At 38.4% G+C, this 25,562-nt stretch overlaps 2 protein-coding genes across 2 annotated transcripts; one reads left to right on the forward strand and one right to left on the reverse strand.

Moving 5' to 3' along the window:
• The first annotated feature begins 7,334 nt into the window (after positions 1-7,334).
• Positions 7,335-14,531, forward strand: LOC112189270 (myosin-9). The gene is made up of 7 exons (XM_024328562.2): positions 7,335-7,531; positions 9,470-9,573; positions 9,679-12,912; positions 13,060-13,302; positions 13,399-13,557; positions 13,733-13,891; positions 14,032-14,531. The coding sequence occupies exons 2-7, from the start codon at positions 9,505-9,507 to the stop codon at positions 14,263-14,265; spliced, it is 4,098 nt and encodes a 1,365-aa protein (XP_024184330.1). The 5' UTR covers positions 7,335-7,531; positions 9,470-9,504; the 3' UTR covers positions 14,266-14,531.
• Positions 14,532-16,032: 1,501 nt separating this feature from the next.
• Positions 16,033-17,310, reverse strand: LOC112184906 (NAC domain-containing protein 2-like). The gene has a single exon (XM_024323139.1). The coding sequence runs from the start codon at positions 17,308-17,310 to the stop codon at positions 16,033-16,035; it is 1,278 nt and encodes a 425-aa protein (XP_024178907.1).
• Between the last annotated feature and the right edge of the window lie 8,252 nt (positions 17,311-25,562).

Here is a 25,562-nt window from a genome sequence, read left to right on the forward strand (position 1 = left end):
GGCCCAAGACCAGAACAAAAATATCACCAATTAATTAACCAACCAAAATAAAAGAAAAATCTCAGAAACCATAAAGGTTATTATAGGAAACAGGAAATTAACAACATTAAAATAGGAAATGACTAGTGCTGGAAAGAAAGAAACTTCGGCACGCATATTTGAACATGGCATGGAATTGAAGATGATGAAGAATACTCAGGAAAGAGAACACTGAAACAACTTGATGTACATCTATTGGAAATTTGGAATGGTATTAATTACCAGCCTTATATTATTTTTCATTTTTTTCTTTTCTGAGAGTTTTAGATGGTATATATCTAGGAAAAATGGTAAAATGATCATAATGCAAATTTTGATTAACAAATATATAAAAGCTTCAAGCATAAGTTATTACTAAGTAATCAACAGTTCAGGAAAAGAGTTAGTAAACTAATTAACTAGCATGGCAAAAAAAAATGTCACTGCTTAATTTGAAATTCATCCACTAAGTGACTAAACTATATATACCAGGGTTCCTAGTTGCTTCAATAATTTTTCACAAACATGAAAGACAAAGATGCTAAGTAAACGCCTCAGAGAGACAAATATGAAATAGCTAAGCAAACAAAGTTAACTCACTACAAATTAAGAATTAAAAAGATTCTCGAATCCACAGTTGCTTTGTGAACTTGGTGTGTGTGTGTGTATAATCATTTGTTAGCCTAATCTTGTATGCACTCGTGTCCAGTGTTCATTACGTCTAAGTCTAGCTCAAATAGTGAAATTAGCAGAATCAACCATATAAAACCGCCTGAAATCATATTCAAGTAGTCAATTATTCATATTAATTTGTTTCTTGACGCCAATGTAAGCATCCATTTATATGTTGGAGAATAATATACAGCTCATCTATGATCAACGACCAATTAAGACTGCTGTCTTCTTTTTTGATTCCGCCAAATTTTGAGTAGTTTGGTTGACTTGGTTTCCAACTTACAAGTCTCAAACAACTAGTCAAACATGTTTAGCCGGCTATATTTGATTAATCTTAAACATTCTCTTCAATATATAAATACTTGCTAGCTAGTCTCCTATTTTGTGCCAACTGTCATCATGTTTTCGAATTGCTATATATATGAATTCTAATATGGAATTCTCATTAGATGGTCAGATATTGGGTTCTTTTATCAACCTCTTTCAGTGTTTGTCATATATATATATTAACTTTGGTAATAGTTAATCTTATCAAAAAAATAAAGTCTTAGTTATTCACTTTTATTAAAAGACGGAGGTATTAGGCCGAATTCTAAAATATCTCGTGATTTTATAATTAAACAGTGCATTAAAGTAATTGATTGGTTGCATGAACGAAGTCTAGCTAATAGGTTAGGTGCCATTAATGATCTTGAATTGTACATTTTGATGAAGTCTGACTAAGCATTGCCTAATGTGCAAAGGAGCGTCCCCCACCCAATAAAGATGGTTAGCAACAACCAAATCAGCGTTATGCACGCAAAAGGAGCTGTTGTTAGGAACTTAATTAGGATAGTGAAACACACTGTACAAACTCTAGGCTTTTGTTAATGTGTAAAACAATAGCTTCATGCTTCACTAAGATATAATCAATACTTTTGAAAAGATTGAATTATCTCTAGAGTTAAATCAATAATGAATGAATGTAGCAAATTTAAATGCACATAAACATGCAACATGCATTCCCACTTCGCACATAACTAGCAATTATTCACAGTACGTACCATTTGCAGCCAGTTGTTTTTGTACATGTAAAGTAATTAATTATCAGCTAATTTTGATACCACATGCTAATTTCCATTTATTAGTATTACATTATAGGTAGACGCAATGAATTTATATGCTAATTCTTCTGGAATTAACTTGCTCATGGTTGCTCATGGTTATTCACAGTAAATTTTCAAAGTATTATTGATATATCTGTGACTTTAATAGTACACATCTGTTTGTTTCTAAATTAGGAATTTCATCAAAGACGTGAATCAAACATTTCACTTATGGGATAATTTAGACAAAGCATGCAATTAATCATCGGTGTAACCACATAACAATAAAAAAAATCACGAAGTTTTACTATGTTTACCTTCACGTCACAAAATGCATACACTAGAGTTTAATAGGGCGAGTGAGGTCATGTTTTCTTGTTAAACAAGTTATCATTTATTTTGTTCAGAGATAATGAAGAAACACATTTTGCATAGGTTGGATTTTATATCTTAAAGACTCAAGCACGGATTTAATCAAAAATATATTTCACTTAACTAATAATTTTATTATACGTATGAGCTAGTCATGAAGAACATTTATTCTCATACTTAACATTTTAAGTTGAATTGACATTAAAAAAAAGAAAGGTGTGCTGATTGCATGTTCGGCCTACCATGTCCTGTTGTAATATATAGCAGAAGAAAATATATTTTTTTGATCAAAACAAAAGAAGATCGCAAGAAAGAAAGATTGTTCAAAAATATGTGTAGGACAATTGAGAAATTTGATCTGTTTAAAAAGTTGATGAAGATTGAAGCCGAAAAGAGAGGGAAAATGTCGTAATTGGGCCAAAGAAAGACAGCGGTGGTGATGCTGGCACGCCTGGAAGGGCGGTTTGGTCGGTCGGGATATGGCCGCCACTCACAGACCTAGAAAGCCAATATTTCTTTTTGTTTATAGAAAATGACTTGTTTGACCTTATAGCTGGGTCTATTTTCTCACTACTATGATAATTCAGACTTTCATACATTTCCAAAGAAAAAGAAATCAGAATCCCTATATCGGGCCACTTGAAAAGGAGATGATGAGTTATTTCATGAGGTGTTACATCATGCCTTCCCCTGTGCAATTGTGCATCAACAGAAAACTATTACAACTTATATGAGGTCAACGATTCGTTGCTAAATTACTTGCGGATACTCATTGTGCCGAATTTAGTGATTTTTCTTTACATGATAAGATGAAAAGCCTTGCAAAAACAATTAATTCTATTAGAGCCGTCGGCATAAAGGCACGAGAAGGTTTTCTAAGTTTATTGTAGCATTAAACTATGTTTAGTCCCTGTACTATAACCATTTTTTCGTTTCAGTCTCTGACATTCTTAATTAATCTGAATTGAGATTAATACAATCCAAATAAGCTAGCACAAACACTACGCTAGAAAAGCAAAAAGGGGCTCTGCTAGGGTTTCTCCCTAGCCGCGTCTTTTGGCAGCGCCGAGAAACGGTGCTTTGGCATCGAGTCCAAGGCGGTGCACATCACGACTTTTTGGGAGTGGTTTCCGGCGTTGAGCAATCTTCGTGGGAGACGGGGTGGCTGCTGTGTATTAGAACAAGGATGATCGTTGGTTTGGGGAGCCTGATCAACAGTCTATGGAGGCCTGTGTGGCTCTTGGTGCAAGGCCAATGCGGTTCCCTGTACGTCGTCGATCGGAGGGCCTGCTCATGGGTCGGGCGCGAGCGATTGCAGCGTCTGATGGTGGTGGTGGTGTTGGTCAGTCACACCAGAAGGACCAGATGGGAGTCCAGATCAGAATGGAGCTTGTGGATGATTTGGTCTTGGGCCCAATGTAGAGAAGTCCATTCGGGCTTGAGTTCTGCAAGGATTTGGGAACCAGGAGGTGTTTTGGGTATATTTTTTATTGATTGTGTTATCCATATTATTTCGGGTATACCGTGTTTATGTGCAGGTAGATTGCTCATCTCTACATTCTATAAGAGACCTCAGTATAATATTGTTGTGAGTACCACAATTGCGTGCCTGACGAACAGTGTTACTTATGCTGGGACGAATATAGTTTTGATTGGTCTACTGATATCTTGCATGCCCGGATTGCAGATTCTGATGGTTTAGTCTCCAAATCTCAAGGTCGTGGCAATGGTCTCATTGTTAGTAATTATCTTGAGGAGGCTGGAAAGTTACCTTTAGTTTTCTGTTAGTTTCTCTATAAGTGATTCAAAGCAATATTTTATTGTACATGAACAACATGTTGGTGTAGTACACCTTTTGGTTTGTTCTAGCTTAGCTCTAGCTTCAAGCCGTATGTGGCTTGTGTCTGCTCCCAAGGTTTTTCGGGATGCCATTCTAAACGATTGTAATCGTTAAAAGTTTCAATGAATTCACTTTTCAAAAAAAAAAAATCTCAATTAATCTGAATAGTCTCTAACGTCAAAATTTCCGTCTAATTGGTCCCTCCCGCGTCAAATTATGAGTTGGCCTTAGGTGAAATGTCCAATATACTCCTCTGTTATTTCTTTTTCCTTTTTAATTTCTTTTCTTTTCATTTTGCCTACTTTCTCCTTCCTCAACCCACCAATCCCATTCCGATCAAACTCCACAACCCATCTGTTTCTCTCCCAAAATTGAAACCAAACCCAGCAAAGACCTAGTTTGGCGGTGCAAAGATGGACATCGAGCAAAAGCAAGAGGCTAGGAGCTGATCGATCACTTCTTCACCTTCTCTGAAGCCATCTCCCTCTGTTGGGATCCGCCCTCGCCTCCATCGTCGCCGACGCCATCTCCCAAACACAAGCAGATCCCAATCAGCTCGGAAATTAGTCTCTAAACCACTCACCTCTTGTTTTCACAGCCTACTTCTCTCTCTCCCACTCAAATCTCACTTTCTCTCTCCACATCAAGCCTCAATTTGGAAACTTTTCACTGAAAACTACTATTTTTTCAAACCCTGAGGTTTTTGGGTCTTGCTCAAAATGGTGATTTGGATTTTGGGTCTGGTTGAAATGATGGTTTTTGATGGCCAAGTTGACCAAAACCAGAAGTGAAGAAGAAGAATAGTGATGGAAAAGGAAAATGGTCACCGGCGTGGAGAACAATAATTGGGGTTTCGGGTCAATCTGGAGTGGTTCACCGACGTGTCGCTACCGATGCAGCAGGATATGATGGTCATTAAAAAGGAAAAAGAAAAAATAAAAAAGAAAAGAAAAAGGAATAAGAAATTAAAAAGGAAAAAAGAAAAATAAAAAAAAGAAAAGGAAAAAAGAAATTAAAAAGGAAAAAGAAAAAAGAAAAAAAAAAGGGCCGCCGGCATGGAGAACAAGAATTGGAGTTTCGGGTCGATCTGGATTGGTTCGTCGACGTGGCGCTACCGATGTAGCAGGATACGATGATCATTAAAAAGGAAAAAGAAAAAAGAAATAAAAAAGGAAAAATGAAAAATAAAAAAGGAAAAAAGAAATTAGAAAGGAAAAAAGAAAAAGAAATAACAAAGGGGTATATTAGACATTTCACCTAAGGCAAACTCTTAATTTGATGCGGGAGGGACCTATTGGAGGGAAATTGTGAGGTTAGGGAGTTTTTTTTAAATTAAATTAGAATGTCAGGGACTGAAACAATGAAAGAGACAAAATACATGGACTAAACATAATTTAATATTTTATTATATGATCATTATAAAGTCGTTTTTACAATGGTTTCTTGAGATTTCTCGAAGCTGTTTGTCCAAATACTTTTAAAGATAGATTGATACTTATAGGGTCACTGACATATTATCTTCCTCAATTACATAGAAGGATACATATTACTAGCTTTTTGTGCATTTCTGCAATATCAAAGGAGTTATTGTTTACTGATCAACGTGGTAAACAATTTAAAAGTGGTATAGATTCGTGAATAAAGTCAATGAATATCTTAAAACAAACGAGATGAACGACAAATCAAATAGTAGTTACACACACAGCTTTGATGATTCTTGCATTCATTTGAAGGGTTAATCAATATTTGGTGAACTCAAATCTCCAAAATAAGCACTTGCACGTCCATTGCACATCTTCAGCATGCTTTCAAAACTAAGTATAAGGAATTTAATATCCATAAAATACGCATTTCGGAGTACAACATCTTTCAGGACTGTGTCCTTACAACATGAACATTCAATGAATGCTTCCATCCATCTGAGCCTCCCTTAGGATAACTTATGTTATACATTCATCCAAAGATGTTATCGCTTGTCCCTAGTGTTGATAATTTGATTAGAGTATTTATCAAATCGAATTAACATTTCAAAAGCCAACTACCTTTTAGCGTACGTATGCCACCAAAAATTAACCTTCTGCCAGGCCGGGAAGAGACACGACCACTAACCGAATTAGAGAGGTTTACAAACTATGACATCCTGACACGAAGAGATCCAACAATTGATGCGCTGATTTGAAATGATATGATTCAAATAAAAAAGAAACCACAACAACATACTAGTAGAAATTATTCAATGCACCGACGATGCAAATAACCCTACACTTACAAAATAATCTCAATTATTGATATTTATTATCAACCTTATTTTTAAAAAACAAAAGGTTTATTTAATGAAATCTAACCATCTATTCATGTCCGTGCAAGTGCACGTCGGTGCTAACCTGAACTTACAATAACGCATGAGATTAGGCTAGCCGCTAGAACAAAGGACAAAATACTATGCACAAAGGCGATTATGTGAAGTTGGTCGGCTGAGATCCACATCTTGTTGGTGCAAAACCTATCATTTGCGCTCGGCATTTGCGAACTGTAGAAATGGGTTCATCACCATCACTACTTGACTACTAACCAACTTGGATAGGTTTATCAATGGTGAAATTCTGACATAAAGAGATCCAACAACCGGTGTGATGACTTGAAATGAAATGTGATTCAGATAGGAAAGAAACCACACCAACATACTAGATGCATTGCAATAGGAACATGAACGGACAAGAATGTATGAGATTGGGCTAGCCGCTAAACCAAAGGACAAAAATACTATCTACATAGGCACAAATGCGAAAATGAGACGCTGGGTCAATTGAGATCCACACCCAACTGCGCTCAATGTTAGCGAACCTTACAAATGAGTTCATAATTCATTGTCACTGGAGTTTAAATTGATTGTAACGCATTGTAATTTTTATAAGATTACTAATTCATTATTTATGATGATATAAATTGTCCATTTGAAAAACGCCAAACCTTAACCTACGTCTTAAAATGGTTTGTCAAAACAATGGATCTCCAAATCAACAGGTTTTGAAACATTTAAACTGATTTATTTATTTTGGTTCAAAGATTTTAACTGATTTATTGATATGCAAAATATGCTACCATTTAAAAAACATAAAAAGCCAAACCCAAAAATCTGTCATGATACTATTCCCTCCAAAGCAAATAAAATTGCAGCATTCCTATAACGCTCTGGTTGGAAATGTAATTAAAATCAAATCGGAAGGCAAAACTGCGGACACAGCAAAGTTGCCTCCTCTCCGATTGCCCACTGAAGACCCCCCATTTAGTGTCCCTTTGCACACTAAAAGTGGACCCTTTTACTCCTCGATCCCTCTCCCTCTCCCTCTCCCTCTCTATTATATATATAAAACCAAGAATCTCTCTCTCTTCTTTGTCTTATATTTTCATTTCCAGTTCATCATTGTCATCCCCATTCATCTTTGTTTTTTCGAAACATTTTTCAGTGTTTCGAAAACCAAACAACAAAAACAATACGTTTCCCAGATATCTAAGCAAGACAAGCAATTATCTTCATCAGGTAAACCGATCAATCATTCTTTTCTGTTTCTTTGCATGCTCTGTTTTCTGGGTTGTACTTGGTTTCTCACTGTTTCTGGCTTTGCTGGTTCATGTTTTACTGATTCATATATTAGTGTTCTGATCTTGGTTTTGTTGATCAAGCATCAAGTTTTGATCTTTATTTGATTTTGATGTCTGGGTACTGAACATATAGATGTGGTTTGAAACCAAGCATTTGAATCTTTGTGGGTGAATTAGATCATCATTTGATATCAAAGTTTGTGTCTTTGAAGGATTTGAAAGAATCCCATCACCTTGATCATGATCATGTTCATCTTGATCATGGATCAGAGGAAGCTCCAAGTTCATTTGTAATTGGTTTACTCTTGTTTGACCAGACCTGTCTTTGAGATCCTTGTTCAAGGAGGACTAAATCTGTAAATTCTAATTAATATTATTTCGGTTCCTTTATTTGTTTTTATTGGATGTGTTAGGTGGGGATTTTATTCGTCAGCTGTTTTAATTAGATCAAGTGGTAAATATTAATAAAGTATGAATTTGCCAGTAATTTTATATGTTCTTAAGGTTTTGATTGCTTCCAGTAAAGAAGATACAGTGTTCATTACCAATCTTGATTCATTCCCTCAATTAGTGGACTTTTCTTTGATCATCAAACTCATTTGGTGGACTTGGGCACCCTTTTTTTTCTTTTTCCCAATTGTCAGTCATAATTGATTTGCCTCTTTTTGAAAAAAAAAAATGATATGTCACTTCTGGCCTTCTGGGTACTTGTCTTTGTGTGTGTTTAGTTGTTTACAGAGCCCAAAAGTGACCAAGGCTCTGCCATAAATCAAAAATAGGAAAAAAGAAAATGATGGGTAAGCTACCTGTCCATGACCTTTAAGACCTTTGAAAGATTCCTTTTTATTTTTATTTTTTCTCATCCATCCTCTTTTTGGTCATAAATTTAGTTAGAAAGAAAGAAAGCAGTTCAAGTGAGATGGGGGTTTGTGATCACTGAATAACTGAATGTGATCTGTCCATCTGAATAAACAAGGGATCAAAACAAATTAAAAGTATGGGAGTGCCTACCATGGTAGTAGGCTCCACCCACTATGGTTCAATTTTGGTGTATTTGAAAATTTCATTAACTTTTTTTCTTATTTGTTTATATTTTCCTCGGCGCAATGGACGGTCTTGATTTCACCCGAAAGGCCAAAACTAAAGATGTGTCCTTTTCTTTTCTTTTTCATCAATTAGATCATGAAATGATGCAAAGCCTATTTTAAAAATGAAATTTAGGCCTTCTTGTTGTCTTGATGCATAAATAGCTTGAATGAATGAAGTTCGGGTCCCACAGACGGTGAGAAGTATCCACATGAAATCATCACATGGTAGATCACACAAAAAAAAAAAAACAATTATGGAATGTTTTTCAATCCTCCAAAAATTATTTATTTTTACCGCAATTATTTTCATTACTAGTAATAATTAATATGATTTTCTGTCCAAAAAAAAATTATAATAGGAGCTCTTTTAAGTTTTAAATTAATTCTTTATTTAAACTTTTACCAAAATATATTCTCAATTTTTTTTTTTTTAAAACCAAAATAGAACAAAGAAAATGGTAAGTGGCACACGGAAATTTAGGAATAATTGTGTGTAAGAAAAAGAAGTTAAATATGTTGAAATGATGTTGATGGGCTACCAGGGCAACCCTGTTTAGGGTACCACGTCAAGTTGTTTGTTTTTGCTTGGAACACAAATCAAACATGGTACAAATGGGGCCTGTTGTCTCCTGTAATTACAGAACTGCCCTCTATCATGCTTCACCTTTGCAACATGATCATCTCTAGAGTGACTAGGTTGACTGATTTGTTCAGCCCAAAACAAGAAATGTTTAATGATTTATCTGTAACAAGATTGAAGGAGCTCATGATGTTGTCGTAACTTTCAGAGAAGCAAGAAAAGTAGGTGAACATTTGTTGCAACATGGATGAAACACAAGTGAGTGCAGATATCCCAGTGAAGGGTGTTGAAGAAGCTGAGACTAATGAAAAGGTAAGTTGCATGATGTGTTTTCTGATTTACACGTTTTTCATGGGTTCAATTTGTTTTTAAAAATCTGAATAGGATTTGAGTGTTGATTCTGATGGTTTCATACAGGTGTCAAATGGAGACTTCCTGCCGATTGGAAAAGAAGGAAAGAAAGAAGAGGATGAAGCTAATTTCGATGGAGAGTTCATTAAAGTTGAGAAGGAATCACTAGCTGAAAAGACATTGGCGGAGGAGGACAGCAAGTCATCTGTTATTGAGAGAAGCACAAGCAATTCAAGCAGGGAGTTACTAGAAGCGCGGGAGAAGACAGGTGAACTTGAGCTAGAGATTGAAAGATTGGCTGGTGTGTTGAAGCAATCGGAGTCAGAGAATTCCGAGCTGAAGAATGAGGTCTTACTTACAAAGGAGAAGCTCGAAGAAATTGGAAAGAAGAACGAGGAGCTGGAACTCAGTCACAAGAAATTGCAAGAGCAGATCACTGAAGCTGAGGAGAAGTACATTTCACAACTCAGTGTTTTGCAAGAGGCATTGCAAGCTCAAGAAGAAAAGCACAAGGATCTTATTGGGGTGAAGGAATCATTCGATGGTCTAAGCCTCGAGCTCGAAAGCTCGAGAAAAAGGATGCAGGAGCTGGAGCAAGAGCTGCAGAGTTCTGTAGGTGAAGTGCAGAAGTTTGAGGAGCTGCACAAGCAAAGTGGTTCGCACGCCGAGTCTGAGACAAAGAGGGCCTTGGAGTTCGAGAAGCTGCTTGAAGTGGCAAAAGTGAGTGCTAAAGAGATGGAAGAGCAGATGGGTGCTATTCAAGGAGAACTTAAGGGATTGCATGACAAGATTGCTGAAGATGAAAAAGTTAAGGAAGCACTTCAGTCTGCTGCTGCTGAGCTTTCTGCAGTTCAAGAGGAGCTGGTTCTGTCAAAGTCCCAAGGTGTAGACTTGGAGCAACGACTTTCTGATAAAGAAGCTCTTATAAGTGAACTAACTGCGGAATTGGACCTGAAAAAGGCTTCCGAGTCTCAAGTGAAGGAAGACATTTCAGCTCTTGAAAATCTGTTAGCCTCGACTAAAGAAGATCTCCAGGCAAAGGTTTCCGAGTTGGAAGAAATCAAGTTGAAGCTGCAGGAGGAATCAAGCGCTAAGGAATTGGTTGAAGCTGCGAAAAGAACCCACGAAGAACAGGTCTTAGTTGTACAGGAGCAGTTGGCTATAGTAACTAAAGAAAAAGAAGCAGTGGAAGCAGCTGTGGCTGATCTCACTGGTAATGTACAGCTGATGAAGGAGTTGTGCAGTGATCTTGAAGAAAAATTGAAACTTTCGGAGGAGAATTTTGGAAAAACAGATTCTCTATTGTCTGAAGCTTTGTCGAACAATGTAGAGCTGGAACAGAAGTTGAAGTCATTGGAGGAGCTCCATAGCGAATCAGGAGCTGCACATGCAACTGCTACTCAAAAAAATCTTGAGCTTGAGGGTGTTATTCGATCTTCAACTGCAGCAGCAGAAGAAGCGAAATTGCAACTGACAGAGCTTCAGACACACTTTATAGCAGTCGAACAAAAGAATGTAGAGCTTGAGCAACAATTAAATGCGGTAGAGTTGAACAAAGGAATTGCTGAGAGAAATCTGGAAGAATTTTCTGAAAAAGTATCGGCACTCACTGCAACATTGGGAGAGGTTGAGGCAGAAAAGAATCAGCTAAATGGTCAGGTTCAAGAATACCAAGAGAAGATACCACAGCTGGAATCTGCCTTAAACCAGTCATCTTTGCAAAATGCAGAGCTTCAGGAGCAATTGAAGATTTCCACCGAGAAATGCTCTGAACATGAGGGCAAAGCCACTACAATTCATCAGCGAAGCCTGGAACTCGAAGATTTGATCCAAGTGTCTCATTCCAAAGTGGAGGATGCCGGTAAAAAGGCGAGTGAGCTGGAGTTGTTACTTGAAACTGAGAAGTATAGAATTCAAGAACTTGAGGAACAAATAAGCACATTGGAGAAGAAATATGAGGATGCTGAAGCAGATTCAAAGAAGTACTCAAATAAAGTATCTGAACTTGCTTCTGAACTCGAGGCATTACAAGAAAGAACATCTAGCCTTGAAGTTGCACTGCAGACGGCGAAAGACAAGGAAAGGCAGTTGACAGAATCCTTGAATGTTGCTACTGAAGAGAAGAAAATGTTAGAAGATGCCTCAAGCAGCTCGACTGAGAAGTATTCCGAAGCGGAAAATCTAGTGGAAGTCTTGAGGAATGAATTGATTGAAACTCAAGAGAAATTGGTGAAAATCGAAGATGATCTTAAGGCTGCTGGAATCAGAGAAGGTGAGGTCGTAGAGAAACTCAAGTTGGCGGAGGAGCAACTGGAACAACATAGCAAACTGATAGAGCAAACATCATCAAGAAACTTAGAACTTGAATCGCTACATGAATCCCTGACGAGGGATTCAGAGACTAAACTCCAAGAAGCAATAGGAAACTTCACTAACAGGGATTCTGAGGCAAAATCTCTTACTGAGAAGCTGAATGTGCTTGAAGATCAGGTGAAGGCTTATGAAGAGCAAATTGCTGCAACAGCCGAAAAATCTGCATCTTTGAAAGAAGAACTGGATAATTGTTTGAGTAAATTGGCTTCTTCAGAAAGTACAAATGAAGAACTCCGAAAACAGTTCTTGGAAGCAGAAGACAAAGCCTCTCAATCATTCTCAGAAAACGAACTGTTGGTTGGGACAAATGTTCAGCTAAAAAGCAAGATAGATGAATTACAGGAATCGTTGAACTCTGCTCTATCTGAAAAAGAAGCCACTACTGGACAACTTATTTCCCACAAGAGCACTATTGAGGAGTTAACAGAGAAACACTCGAGAGCCTTTGATCTCCATTCTGCTGCTGAAGCTCGCATTCTGGAATCAGAAGCAAAGCTACAAGAAGCCACTCAGAGATTCAGTGAGAAGGATTTGGAAGCTAAAGATCTGATCGAGAAACTAAGTGCACTGGAAGCCCAAATAAAGGTCTATGAAGAGAAGGCTCAAGAGTCGTCTGCAATTTCCGAAACCAGTAAAGTAGAGCTAGAAGAGGCTCTCTTGAAGCTGAAGCAGCTTGATATTACTGTTGAGGAACTACAAACTAAGTCGGCTCACTTTGAAGAAGAAAGCAGAAAGCTAGCTGAGGCAAATGTAAAGCTTACAGAGGAAGTGTCTATATATGAGTCCAAAGTGAGTGACCTAGAAGCAAAGTTATCTACCACCATCACTGAGAAGGATGACACGGTTGAACAACTTCATACTTCACAAAAGACTATAGAAGAGTTAACACAGCAGCTTTCTTCTGAGGGGCAAAAACTACAATCTCAGGTTTGCAATCAGACTTTACTATATATATATATATATATATATATATATATATATATATTGATAAACTTTTCTATATTATTTTGTGGTTATTGGTATGTTGCTTTTCGGCCCTTTAATAATTTGAAAATGTATATGTTTGTGCTACAGATATCTTCGGTTATGGATGAGAACAACCTGCTAAATGAACTGCATCAAAGTACCAAGAAGGAACTTCAGCAAGTGATATCCCAGCTCGAAGAACAACTGCAGGAACACAAAGCAGGAGGAGATGCTTTAAAATCTGAGTTTGAAAATCTCAAGGCTGAGGTTGCTGAAAAACCTTTGTTACAGAAGTCTCTCAAGGAACTCGAAGAACAGTTGGTGAAAACTGAAGCTCAACTAGCAAAAGAGGTAGACTATTATCAATTGCAACAATCAAATAAATTGACAAAGCAAGCTTTTAGTATCCTGCATTATTTCATTCTGACTTGTATGATGGTATTGTAGGTTGAAAGCGTTAAGGTGGCTGCTGCTGCGAGAGAGGCAGAGTTGACTACAAAATTGGAGGATCATGCAATTAAAGTCCATGATAGAGATTTATTAAATGAACAAGTTCTAAACCTTCGGAGAGAGTTAGAAATTGCTCAGACCGCTGTTTCTGAAAAGGTAAGGCAATAGTCCTTATCTAAGAGTATAAGACTACTTTGACCTTACTATAGGATGTTCGATACTTGGAGAGCTGCCGATTGTTCAGACCAAACAAAGTATCACTCTTATGCCTACATCATTTATTTAATGTTGTTTCTGATAAAATTTTCCATGTTTGAATTCCCAACTACAGAAAGAAGCGGATTCTCAAAAGGACCTGGAACGAGAAGCAGCGTTGAAGCAGTCTCTTGAGCAACTTGAAGCTAAGAACAAGGAAGTCGCACTTCTAGATAAGCAAGTCAAAGACCTTGAGCAAAAATTACAGCTTTCTGATGCCAATATAAACGAAAAGGTATTTTCCATCTATTTCCCGTCTAAATTTTATGTATATACAAAATGCAAACACAGGCATGCACAAAATTGCTAGAATCATGAAGCCAAGTCTTCCAGCAAAGAAGTTGTAAAGGTACTTATATTTGAATCTTGTTGCAGGGTGATATCTCAGGATTGGAAGTGAAATCCCGGGACATTGGATCAACCATTACAACTCCATCGAAAAGGAAGAGTAAGAAAAAGTCTGAAGCAACAACTTCTGCTCAAGCCTCATCCTCATCAGAGAGCCTTACTCACACTGCCAATGCTTCCCCAATGATGACCATTAAGGTCATATTTGGAGTGGCTCTTGTGTCTGTCATCCTTGGCATCATTCTTGGGAAACGATATTAGCTTTCGTGTATTGTGGTTTTGGTTTGGCCCCTCAGGTTTTGGTTTATATTTTCCCTTGGTATAAATTATGCACAGCTGATTGAAAGCTTTGTTTTTATGCTTTCAAGCTTATAGTTTTTGAGGTTTTTGGTCTGGGAGTTTATTTTGATGCCTATGCCCCTTGCTTTGTTTGCAAAGCAAAACACAGCTAATTCATGTATTGTTATTCAAGTTTGTATCTAGTTTTCGATTGGGTTGCAGGTGCTTTAAGAAATCTTATTTTGACAGCTTTTTCAGAGTTCTAATTAAAATTTCACCTTCATTTGTTATGAACTTCTTTCAACTTTCTATTTCAAATAACTCGACTGGACCAGCATCTTATATGCGCATGTGACGTAGTTTTACCAAGACCCGTTGACGATTATTGCAAACATACACCAGACCTTTACACTTTCCTATTTCTCATAACATGTAGAATATGAAAGAATTGCGCCAATCTCGCCTTTTTTAAGGCACAATAACCAATTGTATATAGCGAAGGCACATCATATTCTTCGTTAGGCCAAGAAGTATGAGTAAATAGGAGGTCGTAGCTGCAGTGCGCTCTTGAAATATTATTTCATGCCATGACAATTTTTTTCGGTTTGAAAAAGAAAAGCACAGGCTGGCCTCCCCGGCTCTTTTGCCTTCGGAAGAGTAAGAAGCTCGAGCACATTGGTTAAGGAAAGCAACTCTCCCACCTTTTTGAACAAGCCAACCATGTCCCTCCTGCAACCTCATCTCTCCCACCTATTATCTCAGAACCTTCCCACTGTCTAAGCCTTTATATTTTTCCCATTGCAAAACACAAGCAATAACCCCCAGCTCATAAACAAATAACAAATCACTAGTCCTAGTCTGGTCATTTCACTTGCCTCTTCTGATATTCATATCTGTTTTGCAAGAGAAGGAGAGGGTACACCGGGTGGTCTTTCCTATTGAATCATTGCTTGTCAAGAACTTTAAGTGAATAACTTTTTGTGTTGAATGGCTTGAGAAATCAAGTTCAGTATGCTTGTATATATCTATAGACGTTTACATTATAAAGTCCTAGATTACAAACTTATCAAAACAGAACTCTACTCTATCAGAACAGAAAATATCCTAGAATTCAAAATACAAGATAAGAAATGATGAGGTACTTGAATCTAAACAATATGATCAGATGTAACAGATGATAAGAAACAGCTTCAATATATTTGAATTTGAATTATTTGAATGATATGGTTTATCAGAATTCAGACACTAAAGATGAACTAGTCGCTATACGAGTATCAGATTAATTACGTCCTACATTAAAACCTCCAATAAAACAAGGAAACCATGTATAAAGATTATCGTAATGAAAGATAGTAGAACAATAGCAGTTCTGTGAGATTACTTTTACTTCTAGCAACTCATATGAAGAAATTTAAAAACTGACATAAGCTTAACATATTTCATGCCACAGGATATATTGGAATGTAAAAACTGTTGAATCTGAATGTTGACTCTTTGTACTTGTAATGAAATCTTCAGGATTTCATTAATGTAGAACCGTCTTACAATTTGTAAGTTACAAAGGAGAGGAAATGCAAATTGTGTGGCCTCGTTAAAACCTTTTCCAGGTAAAACCCTTTGGGATAAAAACCCGGACAAAGGAAAGAGTACCACGTTCCTCAAAAAGATACAACAAACCAAAACTAGATTGACTGACATTGTTGTCAATCTCAAGAACTAGGCAATAAGAGCATTGCATGCCAAGGTCAGCTACAAACACCATTGCACTTCACTCCAAAGGAAGTTGTTTTCCTCAGGACTAAAACTGATCGACTCCAACCAATCTGAACAATGTCCATCAGCTGTCTTTTGTTGCTCTTCAGTAAGGACCTCCACTAAAGACTCAGGCCAGTACGCACCATCCTGAAAGCCAATCGATCCTCCACAAACATTGTTGCTTCCAGCTGAATCAGTGCAACCATTTTCCATGGATAAATATGGCAAATCAGTGCCATCATAGGCCGCCGACAAGGATGATGCGGGAGTGTGAAGAAGGGTGTTGTTTAGCAAGTTTTCTTCCGCCACTTCCATATTACTAGTCGCACCATTAACAACTAGCAGGTCTTCCATTTCTACCATACCCATTTGTTCTACCATTTCCTCCAAGAGAAAATCTTCCTCTGGTAGTGGAATAAATATTCCATGATCCTCTCCAAATGAAGGGCCTGATTGCACCTCGGAAGCTAACTGTTGGAGTCCCCAATTCTCCTCACCTTGAAAGACAATTGCTTCAGCTTCTGAGGGTGCATTATCATCTTCAAAGCATGGCAAAGTCTCTTCTAACTCAGCTGCGAATGCATCCTCTTCTGATGGCATTGGTACTAGTGCATAATCAATGGAAGGAACGTTTCGTTGTCGCTTCGCTTGTGGCTCAAGCAACTCTTCTTGCTCCTTGTTTGTGTTCTCTCCATCATCACAGGCATAATTGTTTTCAAGAACCTCTTCCTCTTCACGTTGCTTTCTCTTCTTTTCGATCTTGGTTTCGGGTTCACCATTTTTTCGTAGCAGACAAAGAACATAGTCTTTCGCCTTTTGTTTCTTGTCTCTGAGTGATCGATCAAGGTAGAACTCATGCAAGATCCAACAACCGTTGTGCACCGATGCTTCGTTCTTGTAAGTAAGTCTTTTCTTCAAGCCAACCACACGACCAGTCTCCAAAGATTTTACTGGCTTGCCGGAGTTGTCGCCCTTCCAGGTGCCATTTCCAACGGTCCGGCGTATGCGTGAGTCTGTGGAACTCATCTTCTTGTGTTGGGTGAAGAAGTAGATGTCCTTGTTGAGCCTCAAGTCGTTTGGTCTTCTGGTCTTGTAGGCCTCCCATATCTCCCAAGGTTCTTGGCGACCGTAGAGGTCGCAGTCGAACACCACGCTGTTTCTGCCCGGCACCTTCTCTCCGCTCAAGAGGGGCTTAAGGTAGAAGAGAACTAGTTCGTCCTCCATGGGGCAGAACCTCACTCCAGGAAATTGATTGCCTCTGCTCTCTTCCATTGCAAACTCTTGCTGCATATTTCTTGCTTTTCTTGGTTTTGGAAAGAGTTGTTTCTCGAAAGAAGATATGAATAGCTAGTAGCTAGGGTTTCGATGGAACAGTTTGAAGAAACTAATGACTACGTAGGGTTTGATGGATCAATTTATAGAAATCAGATTGACTATAGGGCTTCGGATACTAAGACAATGTGAGGAGGGTTTAGATGGGGTCCAATTTATAACAACTAATGCATGGCGATTAGCGTGGAGTTTAAGTACCGCCTTGGAGTGTAATAAGGAACCGACTTAAAAACTGAGGGTTTTCATCCAGTACTTCTTTCTCATAGTTACCTTGACGAAAGTGAAGGTAATTGGTCATCAATAATGAACATTAACGTCGTTGCATCAGATTCTCAGCTTAGGGTGTTCGGATAAATAAAAAAATATTATTTGACACAAATTTTTACAATTCATTTGAGTCTTTAGATATAAATATTTTTTTATGGCCCTGATTAATTATGGCAAATAAGATGGAATTAAATTGCACCCCAACAAAATTATAAAATAAAATTAGATTAATGATTAATAATGATTTTCCAAGAAGAATTGAGAAGAATATGGCATTAGATCAGCAACCAGAACATCACTAAAAGAGCTATATTTATATACACATTAATACATATATGTTACACTTCAGCGGGACCATGGTCAAACCTAGCTAGCTTCCAACAAATGTGTTGCACTAAATCATTTTTGAAATTAGGGTTAATGATCTAGGCTTTGAATTTGGCCGTTCTTGTTGGGAAGTTTTTTTTTTTTTTTTTTTGCTAAAAGATCGTGGATAGGAGAGGTAAAAGCCTCCCTATCACACTAGTTTATTAATCAGAGAAGAAGAGAGAAGGAGGGGGACCAAAACCAAAACCTCCTAACAAAAACAAACAACAGACTAACTAAAACGAAATTGAGGCAGAACTCTAATGTCACTATTACAATACGACACGATAAAAGGTGGAGGATCATCCCACCACACCAAATTAGAACAAGTTGTACCATGATTTGCCAACACATCAACTATCTTATTTCCTTCTCGAAAAATATGAGAAGCTCAAAAATTCATCTGAGAGATTTTGTACAAGCAATTCAACCAACGAACTCGAAGAGACCAAGGGACAAGAAAATGTGTACGCATATAATCAAGTACTAGAGATGAATCAACCTCCAACCAAATATGTTTCCAATCACGAACCCAAGCAAGCTCAATGGCTTTTATGACAGCCATTATCTCTGCTGCAATCGAACTAGGAATCTCAAGATTTGAAGCAAAAGCTCCAAGAAATGTAGCTTTATAATCCCGGTAAATAGCACCATAACCACCAAGTCCCTCTTCATGTTTCCATGATCCATCAGAATTAATTTTCACCCAACCAATAGAGGGAGGGAGCCAATTAACTTCAACTACTCTAGGAGCACGATGAGGTCGACATGGGGCTCCAAAACACTTCAATATTCGTAGCTCTTGGACAGTATTATGCATGGGACCCGTTGTAAGATGGCTAGTTGCTCTTATATGCCCAGTAATAAGCCGACAAACAGCTTGAACTGAGAAGCGACGACCGTCAAATCTGGTTTTGTTTCTCACATGCCAAACAAACCACAAAATGGAGGTGAAGCAAATTATCCATAATTCCTTTAATTGAGGACTTCTCCCATCCTGCAGACCAAAATAAAAAAGCTCCAAAATAGAAAAAGGAATCAAACCCAACTCAAAAAGTGAGGCGAAGTGATTCCAAATTGCCGTAGTAAATGAGCAAGAGAGGAAGGTATGATTCAAAGTCTCTGAGCACACACCACAAAGATCACATTTGGAAACCCAAGCCATACCCCGACGTTGAAGTAAATCATCAGAAATAATTCTTCCCCTTAACACCTTCCAAGCAAGTAAAGACATTCTTGGCAAAATATACTTAGCACATAATCTTTTGCCCCATACCATTGGAGGAGTAGTATGACGCAAAAAAATATAGGCTTTCTTTGCTGTTAACTCACCTGAATCAGAATAAGTCCATATAAGTTTGTCATTCGTTGAAGGATCTAATGCAATGGGAACTTGATTTATCACATCACATAATGCTGGAAAATGAATTTGCAGCAGCGGAGGAAGAACCCATGAGCCATTGTCTATATACTTAGACACCAAATCCGGGTTATCTTGCATCACCACATTCGCACCAAAAAAGTCATTAAGTGGCCTACCCATAAAATTATCCCTCCAGAAATAAATCCCATCTCCAGAACCAATTAACCATTGAGAATTCTCCTGAACCATCCCCCAAAACTGACGAACACCAAGCCATATAGAAGATGGAGCATAAGATTTCCTGCCAGAGAATCGATTGCGAATAAAAGAACAACCTTCAGAGTGAGCAGTAAAGATTTCCTAGCAGCGTTTTAATAAGAGAGAGCGATTGAGAAGAACTAATTGCTTGAGCCCTAGACCACCCTCATCAATTGGGGAACAACAAGATTTCCAAGCCACAAGAGGAATTCCTCTTTTATCAATAGATAAAGACCATAGAAAGTTACGGCACCAAACTTCAATTTTTCTTACCACAGACACAGGCCATTAGTAAACTTGAAATGTGTATTCCAACATGCTGGAAATAACCGACTTAATAAGTTGTAAACGCCCTGCCATTGACAAAAGAGTGCTCATCCAGCTCGATAATTTTATCCTGATTTTGTCCACAATTTGAGTAAAATAAGAAGCACGAGGCTTGCCATGAAATATCGGGGCACCCAAATACATGAATGGAGCAGACCCCAAAGGAACGCCCAAGAAATTTGAAATAGAATGCCGCCTTGGATGCTTACTCTTCCCAATAAAAATCTGAGACTTCTCCTTGTTAATGACTTGCCCAGAAACTGTACCATACTCATCAAAGAACCTTATAATCTTCAATAAGATGCGCTTGTCACCTCGGCAAAAAACAATAACATCATCTGCAAATAAACATGGGAAGGAGAAAGAGTGCCTCGTGGAGATGAAATACGCTGCAATTGCCCGGAAGAAACTAGTAAAGTGATTCCACTGCTAAGGACCTCCTCTGCCAAGCAAAAGAGTAAGGGAGAAAGAGGATCACCTTGACGCACACCCCTCACATGAAAAATACCCCACATGTCTCCCATTAACAAGAAGAGAAAGCTTGGCAGGCAAAAGTAAAGCACGCACCCATTGCACAAAGACCGGGTGAAATCCAATAGCCTGAAGAACATGAAGAAGAAAATCTCATGATAGAGTATCAAAAGCTTTAGTAATATCAACCTTAATTGCAAGATTTCCTCCATGACATTTGGAGTCCAACAGATTGAAGCATTCTGATGTCGTCACTATACAATCTGATATGTTCCTTCCTGCAACAAAAGCATGTTGTTGAGGAGAAATAATACGTGATGCAATTGGAGACAACCGAAGAGTTATGATCTTTGGAATAATTTTGAACACAAAATTGGTGAGAGAAATAGGGCGGAACTGCTTTATGGAATCAGCATGATCAACCTTTGGGATTAAAATTATGAGGCCTGAGTTAAAAGAAGCTGACAACTGACCAGGCTGAAAGAAATACTGAACTGCATTAATGACATCGGCACCGACAACCTCCCAACAAGAGATAAAAAAAATGACCATTAAATCCATCAGGCCCTGGAGCACTATCAGGATCCATTGATTTGACAGCCGCCCAAATTTTCTCTGGCATTGGAACACTAGTAAGCGCTATATTTTCCTCAATAGTAACCATAGATTGAATCACCCTAGATACCAAACCATTATCTTGATAGTCTGCCTGTTTAGCAAAAAGATTAATATAATAGTCCAATATATGAGTTTGAATAGAATGAGGATCCTCAAGCACCTGATCACCATCACGAAGTACAGTAATAGAAGAACGATTCCGGCGAACTCTACACATAGCATGAAAATAAGAAGAATTGCGGTCTCCTTCAGACAACCACCCCAACCTTGATTTTTCTTGCCATCGAAGTTCCTGTCGGCGAATAGACTCATTCAAATTAGCCTGCAATTTAGTCTCTTTTACTAAATCTTCCTCAGTACCTCCAGAAGCTGCAATCATACTTTGAATATTAGCAAGGGCTGCAAGATCCAACTCAACCCGACGATGAACATCCCCAAACACCTCCCAATTCCAAGTACGGAGAGCTTTCCTCAAGTTACGCAACTTATATTGCAGAATAGAAAACTGACACCCGAAAGAAGTAGTAGACGACCAACAACTTCTAACAAAACTCATAAAGTCTTTATGCTCCAACCACATCTTACGAAATCGGAAAAGACTAATGAGGCCCCTGAAAACTTTGAAAAAGACATGAGGAGTGGATTATGATCTGAGCAAACCCTGGGCAAGGTGCATCAATCAAACTTATCCCATTCATCTCTCCAAATCAAATTAGCAAGACATCTATCTAACCGTAATTCCACATTTCCACGAAAACCACACGTCGAACCCATGTAAATTCGACCCCTTTAGTATCCACATGAATAAGCTCACAAACATCTGACATTGCTTGAAATTCCTCACACGAACGCCTACAGAGAGGGGCACCACCCTTCTTTTCATGAGCCCCAAGAACTGCATTAAAATCACAGAAAACTAACCACGGCCCAGTAACAAAACGACCTTTAACATCAGCAATATCTTCCCATAACTTCTGACGGCCAGCCATTGTAGTACGAGCATAAACAGCTGTAATAAAACAATTTACCGAATCAAACATCACTTGCAAAGAAACATGTTGATCAGAGGCAAACAACACCCGGATACAAGGGGCAAGAGAAATCTTGCAAAAAACCCAAAGAATAGGTAATGAAGAACCTCGATCATTTGTACCAACAACTCTCATGTCTAACGATCTCTAGAAGGATAGGGGAATTGAATCCAAGGTAACAAAAGGCTCTGCTATACATAGAACGTCCGAGTCGTGAGCCCGTACAAACTCTCTTAAAGCATCCTGAGTGGGGTCATTAGCAATACCCCTTAAATTCCAATAAAAGATCTTCATTGAGTACTCAAACGTTGTAGATAAGCCTCCCGGCTCTCTGCTTTCGCTGCCTTTCTTGTTGACCTCCTAGAGGTCACTTTAGTAAACTCTTGGGCAGTCCCATCTTCCCTCTGTTTAGTTTCCTCATACCAACTCTCAATAGGAGTAGAAGAAATGTCATTAGTGGGAGCAACTGAGTCCGATTCACTATCAGACACTATTGTGCCTTCACTAGAATCACCAACGTTGTGATCATTATCCCCTATAACAACGTCATTACTCCTATGAGTTGTTGCAAGTAAAGGTGAAATCCCTGTGTTCTCCCCAGAGATAGGAACATCCTGCACATTAGGACAAGTAGCAGCAACCATTCCCTCAATTGGTACAACCTGTTCAATAATTGGAGCAACCTCTTGCTCAACAATTGGAACAGTCACCTGCGCGATATTTGTGTGCTCAACAACTGGAATAACTGCTTGTTCAACAACTGCATCAATCCTGCCCTCTAGAAGAGGAGATTTTCTTGCAAAAGACGAACCTTCTCCATCCACATTAACTATAGTAGTTGGAGCCAGTTCAACCTGCTTCTTCCCTTTGTCCTCTTAAATAGGCTTGGGCACATAAACCTGCTTTGCTCTATGTCGACGCCGTCTAGGCTTTCGAGATCGGCCACGACTAGTCTTCCTCTCATCTGTTACCACTGGTTTCTGCACAAGCTTACATGCAGTAACCCTATGCCCAACATTGCTACAATGAGAGCAAAGATCAGGAAGGCGCTCATAACCAACCTCAATGATCACCATCTCCTTATTTTAACGACGTACAGCCAATTCACCAGGTAATTCTGTAGATAAATCAATGTCAATCAAAACCCTGGCAAAAAGTCCAAATTTTCGATCTAAGGTATTCTGATCAACCTTCACTGGAACTCCAATTCCATCCCCTATTTCAAACAAAGTGATTGGCTCCCAAAATTCAAGACCAAGGTACCAAAAATTCACCCACACTTGAGCACTCGTGTTCTTCTGATGCGCAGGGGAGAAATTAGGGGTCCAACGCATAAACCTAACTATTCCAGGCTTAAGCGCGATCGCACCCTTCTCCCAAACAAGAGAGCGTACTGCATCTGAGGAAAAGCTAAATGAGTAGTAGTGTCACGCCCCGAATTTTGAATAATAAATTCAAATCCGAAACATGAATAAACAACTACAACACACGCCACTCAAATTTCAAATCTCGAAAAATCTCAGTTTAATTAATACAACTCACTTGTACAAAGTAAATTTGTAAAGCTCAAATTGGGCATCACTCACCTCACAATTTACAAGGCTGTAAAACTAAAAACAAATACTCTAATCCGCACGATCTCCGCCATGATCCTCATGACCTGCAGGACTACCCGCTACACAATTTGAATAGTGTACCGGGATTGCAACAACACCAAACTCGGTAAGCCATGACAGCCCGTATGAGTAAACAAGAAGGAAATGTTGATTTTAAATCATATTTCTTTTAACTCAAGTAAACAACCAACAATCTCAACATCTGTAAGGAAACATCAAACCAAAACACGGAAAATCCACAACGAATACATTTCCAAAATCCTCTAATCCACAATATCACTACTTTGGTCCATCCCAACTGTTTGGATCCAACTATATCTCGGTTATTATTTAACCGGCGGTCTTCAGACTTTTCCCCTGTCCTCAGAGCACTACATCTCGGTTATTATTTAACCGGCGGTCTTCAGATTTTCCCCCTGTCCTCAGAGCACTACATCTCGGTTATTATTTAACCGGCGGTCTTCGGACTTTTCCCCTGTCCTCAGAGCACTACATCTCGGTTATTATTTAACCGGCGGTCTTCGGACTTTCCCCCTGTCCTCAGAGCACTACATTTCTACCCTCTATTCAACTCAGAAGGTAAACATGATTATCACACACATTTATCGATTAGCATTATCCTAAATAATCATGGTAATTTCAAAGACAATATCATATCATAACCAAGTTATCGCAATTCCACACACACCTCAATGTCACACAATTCCATATATATATCCACGTAAATATATATATATATATACGTAATCATCCGCTCAGGGATAATCACTAATACCAACTATAAATCAAGCACAAAAATCGTGAAATTCATTTTGTATAATTAAAATCATTTTACTTACCTATGGACCGTAGTTGATCAAGTCCATATGATTTAAAACAAATATTTATTCCATAAATATTTTCACACAATTACGACAAAATAAATTAATTAAATGTACTCGATTTGAAATAAGAACCACGTGAGGTTTACTCACCTCTAATCCCGCTGCGTCTTCACTTTCACAATACACACCAAAACCGCTCACCAAGGAAGACCGTCAATCACCTAATCAAACATGATCCTAACTTAGCCAACAACTCATAAACAAAATTAAACGATGATCCAACGGTCAGATCAAAATTATATGATGATCCAACGGTCGGATCCGAAAATAAAGGTGATCCAACGGTTGGATTCGAAAATAAAGACGATCCAACGGTCGGATTCGAAAATAAAGGTGATCCAACGGTCGGATTCGAAAATAAAGGTGATCCAACGGTCGGATCGATATTATATGATGATCCAACGGTCGGATCCTCACAGATCGCCCTTAGAATCATCCTCCAAAATTATCACTAAGATCCAACGGTCGGATCTTCCTGAATCGTCCTTTTAAACATCTGCACAAAGTTTCATGAAAATCCGACGGTCGGATTCTCACGAATCGCACTCCGAATAACAATTTAGCAATTATACGAAGATCCAACGGTCGGATCTTCGCTCATGACCACACATGGTCACTGGAACAGTCATACGATCAACATATCAAAACTACAAGTCCATCGGACGGTCCGATCTTCACAGATCATTAATCGAACAATCGAAATTAATCAAAACCGTAAAATTCATAACTAAATCATACGATATCCAAAAATTGCGTATAATATATCAAAATGATCATATTGGAATGTAGTATCTAAAAATGTAAAGAAATCACATTTTGGACCCCCGGAGGTGGCTGGAATAGAGCCGCCGGAGTTTTGACAGAGCCGCCGCCGACCACCGCCAATGGTGTCGGGGCCGGGCTTCCCCTCTTCATCTCATCAAGCCCAACAATTTTCCTAACTAGTATGAAGTCTGAAAATGAACGGAAGTGGTCGAAAATTACCTAGAAC

This window comes from Rosa chinensis, chromosome 2 (genome assembly GCF_002994745.2).
Source record: "Rosa chinensis cultivar Old Blush chromosome 2, RchiOBHm-V2, whole genome shotgun sequence".
Classification (NCBI taxonomy): domain Eukaryota; kingdom Viridiplantae; phylum Streptophyta; class Magnoliopsida; order Rosales; family Rosaceae; genus Rosa; species Rosa chinensis.